This window comes from Vombatus ursinus, unplaced genomic scaffold (assembly GCF_900497805.2).
Source record: "Vombatus ursinus unplaced genomic scaffold, bare-nosed wombat genome assembly UNPS02014941.1, whole genome shotgun sequence".
NCBI lineage: Eukaryota > Metazoa > Chordata > Mammalia > Diprotodontia > Vombatidae > Vombatus > Vombatus ursinus.
This window is the reverse complement of record NW_020954719.1, coordinates 6,200,164-6,210,631: the sequence shown is the minus strand read 5'-3', so window position 1 is coordinate 6,210,631 and position 10,468 is coordinate 6,200,164. Positions and strand designations below refer to the sequence as shown.

The window sequence follows — 10,468 nt, the reverse complement described above, 5'->3', positions numbered from 1 at the left end:
TAAGCGGGCTGGGGAGGAGGGGCTAGGTAGGTATTTAGGAACGAGTGTGGTCAGATCACGCTCTCTCCCTCTTGGCTCCTGCTCTGTTGCTCTGGCCTTGCTGATTGGGCTTGCTGTGATGGCCTCTGAATAAAGCTCTGGTGTTGGCACCTCCCGATGGCTCGTCTCTGTGTGTTTATCCGGCTGAGAACCGAAGACTCAAGAGTGAGTATGACTCTGGCAGCCTGCTCCTTATAGGAGGAGAGGGTCGGCGCAGCCGACACAAGGTCGGCACGGCCGGTACACCAGAGGATCCGAGAACTAGCTCAATGTGCCAGAAGGGGTACCATCCAGAAGCTCTGTTGTCTACTATCCAGGTCTGGGTCATAGATCAAGGGTGGAGCAGAGTGGTCAAGAGCATGGGGCCTCGCTGTATACTGGGCAAGGAGCAAATTACAGAAATGTAGCTGTGCGGCTCTGACCCCAGTGAGAAGAACAGGAACTCTGTTTTAATCTATGGCCCAGCATGTAAGCCTGTCATGGAATAACCAGGGCAGGAGTACCAGGCCAAAAAAGAGCTTGAAGTTCAATCACTCCAAATCTGCAGAACCTCTCATCTGGCTTACAGTGACCAAATCCACCAGCAGTTTACCAAAACTCAACTATCCGAAAGGAAATGTACCCAAACCTGGGTCAGGAACTAGCAGAGGTCAGACCAGGAGGACAGTGAACATACCTCTCCCCAGATCACACCCCTTTGGGAGTGCTGAAAACTTGGGACCCCCACCCAGACTGAGATTTGAGAGCTGGGAGTGATTCCACTCCAAAGTCACAAACTCAGTGGAGGCACATTAAAATAGTATCTCCCCCTCCGCAGGGCAGCTAGATGGTGCAGTGGATAGAACACTGGGCTTGGAATCAAGAAGACTCATCTTCATGAATTCAAATATTGCCTAAGACATTTACTAGCAGTTTCCTCATGCATAAAATGAGCTAGGGGAGGAAATGGCAAACCACTCCAGTATCTTCTCAGGAAAACCCCAAAATGGAGTCACAAAGAGTCAGACATGACTGAAACAACTTAACAACCCCTTCAGCAAGCATGTTTCCATAAACAGGAGAGTCTATAAGAATAGAGATTTAAAATATAAATATAAATTGACCATCCCCCCCCCAGGCCTAGAGATATACCCTTTAAGCAATGTCAAGCTAAGGAAGGAAAAGGGGGATCTGTGCTACCTCTGGGTTTCATCTACCACCTCCCTTCCAAAAAATGAGAGATATCTCCATTCAAGAATTATGTGTGATGACATTGTGAAAATGTTGTGTGTGGACACCTTTCTTCTTTTAAAACATTCCACCTGGGAAATCCTGACAACCTTACAATTTTGCAATAATAATAAAAAAGGGTTTTTTTTAATGAATAGTAATGATCAATAATGATTTAAGCATTCGAGAATATACCTTACAGAATAAATGTACAGTTTTGTTTAAAGCTCAAAGGATCTGATTAAAGCGCCAGCAAATTAGAATCTACAAGTTTTGAAATCCAACTCAATTGTCTTCTTATAACATTAACGTCTAAATTAAGATGTTACTATTTGAGATGTCAAAAAAAAAAATTTGTACTCAGTTTTAAAGAAGAGTAAAGTCCTGTCGGAGTGGGATACAGGACCAGACAGAACAAACAAGCTATGCCCTGAAGGAAGCTGGGATTTTACCTATTTCACAATTTTTCATTGACTTGGTTTTAAAGCTGATAATCAGGACTTTAGCAATCACATGGTCTAACTTTCCCATTTTTCACCATCTAGCAAAATGCTTGGCACATAGCAGGCACTTAAATGCTTGTTGAATTGAATTTGCAGATGAGTAAACTGAGAGTTGACTTGCTGGAAGATCACAAAGCAAATTAGTGGTATAGTTGAGTCTAGAATTCAGGTCTCCTGATACATAATCCATTATGTCTCAGTATGACCCTCCCCAGTACCATGAATTATTTATTTAGACTTTTAAAAATATTGATGATGATTTAAATGATCTTTTAAATCAGACTGTTTATATAGGAAGGTTGAGTAAGGAGAGGAATTTGGCGAGAGTCCCTGGGAGAGCAGTGTTTCAGGAAAGGTACATAAATTTCAGCTACTTTTAGCCCTGTAACTCCTACCTCTTAGAAGTCCTTGGGTTCAGTTGGACTTTAGACCAGATGACATATAGACAACATCATCTTGATTTCAGTGTCAACTTTTCATTGAACTTGGACCTGACTCAGGAAGCTGAGTGTAGCATGTTAGAACAAATATTACTAGCACTTCCTGCCCTACGTGCAGTGAGGGCTGCTTGTTACAGGTGGGGAATTCATTTTCTGTATCTATAGAATCTCAGAATTGGAATGGACCAAAAAAGTCATCCAGTCCAGCCCGTACCTAAACAGGAAATCTCCTCTGCAGCAGGATGACAATCTGGTGTAGAGGTAATAGCACTTGATTTTCTAGAAACCCAGAAGACCTGGGTTTGAATACTAAATAGCTTTGTTGCTTACTTTGCTTAACTTCTCTAGACGTCAGTTTATTTATCTGTCAAAAGAGAGGATGGGATAGTAAAGTCTTTACTGATGATCTGTAAAGCCTCCTGCTTCAAATTTCATAGTCTAATCTAGGATATCCCTTACAATCATCTTCTGCTTGAAGACTCCTGGACGTATTTTTTTTCCCATCATCCCTGACCTTTCTCTCCCCTCCTCCCAATTATTTGCGTCTTCTTCTCAAATGTGGGGAAGCATTTTACACGTATTTTTAATTTCTGTGTATGTGTGTGTGTGTGTGTGTGTGTGTGTGTGTGTGTGTGTGTGTGTGAAGGAATATTGGGAATTCCCAATGAGGAAACTCCTTGTGCTAACCCAGGTCGACGTCTGTTTTGTAACTTGCCGTTTTAGATAATGAGTTGCCCGGGGCACATTGAGAGGTTAAATTGTGTTTTCCCTCGGTGAGTCCAGGAGGGCTTTTTGGAGGAGATGAGCTCAAAGATGAGAAAGAAAAGCTGAGACCGGGGCGGAAGAGTGATGTGGGGAAAAACCAGGTGCTGTTTTGCCAGTCAACTCCTCTATCTTAGGACAGAATCTGTAGCTTTTGGCAGGTTAAGGCCCCTCCAGGACACACCTCAGAACCTTCAAAAGTCCAGTTTAACTTAACTTCCTGCCTTCTGGGCTGGTTTGTTCTTTGCTTCCCATCACTGCTTGGCTGACGCGTTAGTTTAGCTCTGGTTCAGATTCCTCCCTTTTTCCTCCACTCCTATATAAATGTAAAACTAAGCACGGGAATCCCCCTTTGGGGGACCAGGAGTCTACAGCTTTACGGGGGGGAAAAGAGTGGGGGGAGGAAAGGCTCTGACTCAGCTCCCTCTGCCATTGGCTGTTGGCAGGACGGGGAAGGGGGAAATCTCATTTCAGGGATTGGCTCTGAGGGGGGCCACCTCCTCCCATGATTGGCTGAACCGTCAGGATATAAAGTGGCCATACCAGCCTCTTCATCAGTTGGAGGGAGGTAGGGGAGTGGTGTGGCTTGGGTTTTGAGCTCTCGTTTGAGAACTCCCCTTTCCCTGTTCAAATCTGTGTCCCAGTGGAAGCCGAGGAGACCATGAAGGAGAGACGGGCCCCCCAGCCGGCTGTGGCCAGATGTAAACTCGTCCTGGTAGGGGATGTGCAATGTGGGAAGACAGCGATGTTACAGGTGCTAGCTAAGGACTGCTACCCAGAGGTGAGCCGCCTGATGGAGAGAGCGCCCACCATCCCCTCCCTTCCTGGCCAGCCCGAACAGAACCCTGGTGCTTTCTGAACCCAGCTACGACCCACTTACCGCTGAGCGCTCGAGACGAGGTCCCCCTGGGACCTGTCCAGCTTCTGTCATCCTGCAGGTCTCATTCTTGTCCTCTTTATCATCAGCCCTCGTTGCCCAGAGGAGCCTCTGCATTGCCTCTTCTCCCTTCCCCAGGCTCTCCCAGTGTCTGGAAAGGAGTCCGAAGGAATTTTTTAAATTTTAAAGTCTAAATTTTCCTCTTGAAACCCACCCCTTCCCTTCTAAGGGTTCTGATCATGAGCAACTCCCCAACCAGGCTTCTGTTTTCTAGTTTCTACTGTTCCCTTGTTGTGTGGAGAATTGTATGCAGATGGGGAAAATAGAATTGGGTTCCCACCCCTAAAATGGGGAAATGGAATAAAGGAGAATAAGTATATTTGACTGTCTCTCTGGGCCAAGGGCTGATCCTGTATCTTAGGTAGATTGAACAGCATGCCTGTTCACCCTTTCCTCCCATATCACCTGACATTACAGGAAGGTGGTAGAGTGAGTGGCACTGCCCATAGAGGCTCAGCTGAAGGATTGGGAAGCAAAAGACCTTTAGGCAAGGGTATGATAGTGGCTGTTTCTTCCTTTTCTCATCCCACAGACTTATGTGCCTACTGTATTTGAGAATTATACAGCCTGTCTGGAGACAGAGGAACAAAGAGTAGAGCTCAGTCTCTGGGACACCTCAGGTAAGAACACTATTTCCAAATGTTCTTCTGTCCCTACCTGTAGCAGCTGTTTTCTCTTTGTAGATGGTCCTCCCTTTAGTAGGGTTAGGGAATAGAGAGAAGAAAGGATGTTGGTTTTGGCTTTCACTTAGCAAGAGGGGAAGAGTCATGCCAAGTGGATGGTCTTGGAAATGCAAAGTTGGCAAACCCCTGAGAGTTCTAGGGCTGAAGATCAGCTAACTGACACAGCATATGTTGGTACTCTATACCCGGGGCAGGTTAGACATAGGAGATCAAGGGTTGTAGCATTTAGATATGACATTTCCATCTCTTTTCTTCCTCTCTCCCCACCAAACTAAATAATAGATAGAATGAACTATTTTAGGAGACAGTTATGATTTTTAAAAAGGCAACTAGCTTGTTGGAGGTGCAGGGTAGGAAATTAGATTGGAAGAAGTAGGTTGGTAATGTAACCGGGAGTGTGTGTGTGTGTGTATGTGTGTGTGTGTGTGTGTGTTTTGTGTCTGGTTTTATTCGTCCCATATTCCATTTCAAGGATGGCAGCAGTGACAGTATAACACAGCATAGCTACTGCAGCTCATGGATGAGGAGATGCATTATCTGGTGTTTGGGAGGGTGAGGAAATGGTGTATATTTAATGTACAGAGCTCCTTTCTGAACAGTGGCTAGTGAAGGGAGGGGGTGGTTCTAAAGATGTTACTTACTGAAGGGGGGGGGACAAAAGCAGACACCCTGTAATGACGTCTTTGCTGCCCCATCACAGATTTTAAGAGCCATGTCCTCTGCGCTAGAAAAACCTTTGCTTTGCTTCTGACCATCCCAAACCTCTGCATGACTCAATGTCTGTTTCCTTTTCCAAACTGGGCCTAGGTCCATGATTAGGGATTAAAAACAAGGGTTAGGGGAGAAAAAAATCTTTTTGCCTCCTTTCCCCTTCCTTCCCCTTAAGTGCTTATTCAGGCTGAGTTTAAAGGGGAACTCTGTCAGACAGTCTCCTGTTACAGAAATATAATGCCCTACTCACCCAAAGCTCTATTGTGTAGTCTCTCCCCAGGCAGCTCCTCAGAGTGAGGAATAAATGGGAAAGGTGGCAGGTAGTCCAGATAGGGAGCTTGGCTCTGTTGTATATCCCCTTTTGCCTACTCCCAGCTGACCTGAAATGCAGAGGGGCTGCGGGTCTGGGTTGTGCATCTTCAGCACCTCCTCTCACACCCCCTCCAGGACTCTGACTGCAGCTCTAGGTTCTCTATACATAGCAATGGAGAAGAGGAATTTTCATCCTTTCCCTCAGGCTCTTGAAAAAAAATAGAAAATGTACCATCCCCCCAACAGTCCTCAAATTTCCTCTCTCAGCTGGGTATCCATGAGGAAGGAAAATATAATATGGAAGGCTGTGGGGCAGGGATCATCCATATTGAGGGCGGGGGTTTGAAGCAAAGACCTGTTCTGATGATTTACTTGTCAGACCTGGATGAGGGGGTCTGATTGAAGCCAAAATGAAGGTATTGCTTTCAGTCCGCCCCTCACACCTCCACCATTCCCTTTGTACCGTAATGTTCTTTTCCTAGTGCTGCAATAATGATATGACCCTACTTCAAAAGGGGGCGGTGGTGCAGGGGAGAGGGTTGTCGTCCTTTCTCCCCTTTTCTCAGGTCCTGTCATAAGCTTGGATTCCCCCCAGTTTCCATGGTAATTGCCGGTGCAGAGAGAAAGGCTGCTTGCTATTCTCAGCACGGAGTGTCTGGGTTCCAAAGCTGATGCTGTTCCTTCTCCTGGGGAGGAAATGGGTAGGCTGGCCTGGTCCCTAGTGTTCTCCCATGTTGGGCCACCCCAGGCTAACAGCTAACCCCCTTCGCATAGGACCCCTTCTCTGCCATCCACATCTGGGCAGCAGTTGGCCTTAGTGTGGTGAATCTATATCTTGGTGATTTATCTTATCCTTTTCTGGTGTGAGAGGATTTCAGAAGTTACAGATGGAGATACTGGAGACTTAGGGCTCTCTCTCCTTCCCTTTCCCCCTTCATGTCACAACTTCCACAGTGTTGACCCTATGGTATGGCAGCTGGGTAGCTTGTTATATAACCAGTAGAGCCATTTCCTAAGGGGGGGACACTGGAACAGGAGGGAGGGTGAGGTGGATGAGCACTGAACAGACTATAGAAATAAATTGGGCCCTTTACAAGCCCTGGGCTTGATGACATGGTGTACTGTGAAGAAACTAGCTGAATTTTAGCACCAAATATACTGTTGAAATTAAAGAAGCCTCAGACAGGGTCAGATTTTTCTTTCTTTTTCTCTCCCTCCTTTCATCTCTTCTTATGCTCTAAGCTCTATTGGATTTGGGGGACAAAGGCTATCAATCTTCCCTCATTCCTCAGAGCCCTCTGCCCCCCTGCTTCTTCCTTTACATTTTTATAAAGGATTAGCTTAACTACTCTAGGAAGACAAGGGGAAGGGGAACAGATCAGCAGATGGGGGCAAAGAAAAGTGTGCCTGAAGGTCCTCTCAATGTACAAAGGGAAAGGATTTTTTTTTGGGGGGGGCAGTCTGCCTATAAGAAGAGTCCTTTGCTCTGATGCTGGTTATGATAGCGGTGGGAGAGGTGTTGACAGCAGTCCCCTGAATACACTCTTTTTTCTTCCCTCTTTTCTTTTCCCTTCCCACCACCAGGTTCTCCCTACTATGACAATGTCCGTCCACTCTGCTACAGCGATTCAGATGCAGTACTGCTGTGCTTTGACGTCAGCCGTCCTGAGACTCTGGACAGCGCACTCAAAAAGGTGAGACTCCAAGAATCCTAGGATATTAGAGCTGGAAAGAACCTGAGAGATCTTCCAATACAGCTCCCCCACCCTTTTTTAAGATGATGAGGGAGCCCCAAATGAGTAAAGTTGCCCTGCCTAAGGAGGGAAGCTGAAATGAAAATCCAGGTCTCCTGATTGTCAATTTAGTGTCCTTTCCATTACAGAGGCTTAGCAGATTGATATCAATAGAGGGAGGGAATGGGGTAAGAGACTATGAGAACCCCCAATAAGGGGATCACAGAGTAAGCAATAAAATCATATTCATTAGGTATCATTTTGGAGGCATTTTCTTTTGAAGCTTAAAGCCACATTACCCCTGGGATTGAGAGAATCTGCTGACAGAGAACTAATCTGTTACTGAAGTGCTAACTTTTTTTTACTTTGCCAAGGAAATACAGATTACTTATTCTCTAACAGGGTCTCTTGGGAATTGCTTATCTCCGGCTTTAGGGTTCTTTTCTTGGGTGCTTGGCTTGGGTCCTCTGACAAGTGGGAAGAGATACATCCCCATTCCCTGGAGATATCACTGAAATGAACTTTCTCTGATAGGGAGCTACTGTACCTAAGGAGGTCACAGAACCTTTTCTTGGCTGCAGTTTTGTGGCTAGGTCATAGGACCACTATTTCCTGGTACTTTTGAATCAGGCTAGGGTCCCCTTTAAGGCGTACTATAACTACAGCTGCCTTGGGGAGGCCATTTCTTCTTTTTTCCATTTCCCTATCCCTATTCCCCATTCCCATTCCCTGTTTTCTCCAGGAAATAATAGAACCCAGTGGTCAGAAGCCCTTGTATAGAGAAAAGGGGGGGGAGGGGAGTGAGTCATGATAGTAGGCCTGTAGCCCAATCCTCTGCTGGAGGATTGAGGAGAAAAGGGAAGTAGGCCTCCTGGATGAACATATCTGTGGTATGAGAAGCCTCTTGGGAGGTATCATAGATAATGACTCATGATTGCATGTTAAGCATGGTGATAACGGTGAGTCTGTTGGAGGGCCGGGCTGCTGATGAACTTGGTAACATAAAACTTCCATTATCGATTCTCCTAGTTCTGCCTCATTCCTTGGTCTTCTCATTTATGATATTTATACTTAGCATAGTGCCTGGCACATAGTAGGTGCTTAATAAATACTTATTTCCTTCTCTTCCTCTCTTCTCTGCTACCTCGTCCTTCAGTGGAAGATGGAGATTCTAGATTATTGTCCCAGCACCCGTGTGCTGCTCATTGGCTGTAAGACAGACTTAAGGACAGACCTGAGCACACTGATGGAGCTGTCCCACCAGAAGCAGGCACCTATTTCCCATGAACAGGTATGTGTGTGTGTGTGTGTGTGTGTGTGTGTGTGTGTGTGTGTGTGTGTTGGTGTGTGTTGTAGGGGATTGGTTGTAGTAAGAGAGCTGCTGATATGGGATTGCTGATGAGTAAGACATCTTGGGAGCAGTGTAACCTCTCCCTGGAGTACTTTACCTGCTGCCTTTAGATATAAATAGCAGAGATTTAGATATAAATAGCAGCTGTTTAGAAGGTGGAAGGTGGTGGGATAGCTGTGGTCTATAAATCAGTCCCCTACATGGGCAATAAACATCTGTTTAGTGTAAACAAATTTCACAAGAAAACAGCTGAGTTGTTCTTTTGTATTATTAGAAAAGGAATCTGGACTGCTCTTGGTCACCACTGGTCCTGGAGTAGGAGGAAATTTAGGGTAAAGCCCTCTGAGGGCTGCTTCACGTGGACAAGACAGTATTGAACAATTTGGGGATGCTAGAATATTCACCTCTCCACAGGGTTGTGCCACAGCCAAGCAACTAGGCGCTCAGATTTACCTGGAATGTTCAGCCTTCACTTCTGAAAAGAGCGTCCACAGCATTTTCCGGACAGCTTCGATGGTGTGTCTGAACAAGGGCAGTGCCCTCCCACCCAAGAGCCCAGTGCGCAGCCTCTCCAAACGACTTCTGCATCTTCCCAGCAGATCTGAACTCATCTCTTCTACCTTCAAGAAGGAAAAAGCCAAAAGCTGTTCTATTATGTGAAGGGAAGGTCTGGGGGTGGGGGGGTTACCTCCCATTTCCTCCCACTTCCTCTCCTAGGGAGAGGAGGCAAGGGGAGAGGGAGGATGAGACATTTTAGGACACCAGACATGAGTTTTTTCAGATAGCCAAGGTGAGGGCTTAGAAAGTGACAGGGACGGTACGGGCCCAGGACAAGGATCTGATACAGAAGGAGAATCATCACACCCCAGGCCAGGCAATAGAGTTACAGAGGGGGCCGGTTCACTCCGGTGCCCCCTGCCAGGAAGAATGAAAAGTGTGGGGGGTGCAGGAGGTACTCTGGCCTCATGGGCCCAGGGCCAGGTGCCTCCATCTTCAGCATCTTCCATGCGGTGTTTCCATGCAAGTCTGGAAAGCAGATAAGGAAGGCCAGCTCCCCAGTTCCCCTCCCAGGAGACAGGGAGTGGGGATGCACAGAGCAGGCAGCAGAGAGGTCTGTCCCGGCAGCTTAGCTTGGGTACTTCCTAACTGAAGTCAGAGGGGCAACAGTTTAGTCAGAGCCATTGAGAAGGAAACTCATCTCTTTGCACAGCCCATGTCTCATATAGATGTGACATTAAACTCCATATGCTTCTCACCCAAGTCCCCAGGGTCCAAGGGAGAAGCCTTGACCCCCTTCTCCTGCCAGATCATGAGGTGGGGGCATGCTGCCAGGGACAGGGGCAGCCGGGGGCACAAGTTTTCTCAGCCCTCTGCGGGGGCAGCACAGGTGGAATTTGTTTTATAGACTTTTGTCTTTGGAGTTGGTTAGTTGGGGGGAGGGATAGGGGAGTGTTTCAATCTGTTACATGTTCTGTGTTTAAAGAAAACTTATTTATTAATGAAAAATATAACATGCGAAATCAGGCCCAGTTTTCTTGGTGACTTTCTTTTCCCTGCGTTGACTGACCCTTTAATAATCTCCCCATCCTCCTTGCTGCTTCTCTCAAATGGTTCTCTGGCGGAAAGTGAAGTAGCTGGTCCAGGGACCTTCCTCTCTAAATGGCTAGACACTACCCGATTTAATCTTATTAGAAAATTCACCTTCCTTCTCACTCCTCCCCAATCCTGCCCTTCTCAGCATTGCACTGCACTGCACTGGCAGAAGTCTGGTATTATTTTTCCCCTTGC

The 10,468-nt window shown here is 46.4% G+C and overlaps 1 protein-coding gene across 1 annotated transcript; it reads left to right on the top strand.

Moving 5' to 3' along the window:
* Positions 1–3,523: 3,523 nt before the first annotated feature.
* Positions 3,524–10,135, top strand: RND1 (Rho family GTPase 1). The gene is made up of 5 exons (XM_027844418.1): positions 3,524–3,734; positions 4,423–4,510; positions 7,181–7,290; positions 8,486–8,620; positions 9,095–10,135. The coding sequence occupies exons 1-5, from the start codon at positions 3,615–3,617 to the stop codon at positions 9,338–9,340; spliced, it is 699 nt and encodes a 232-aa protein (XP_027700219.1). The 5' UTR covers positions 3,524–3,614; the 3' UTR covers positions 9,341–10,135.
* Positions 10,136–10,468: the final 333 nt, after the last annotated feature.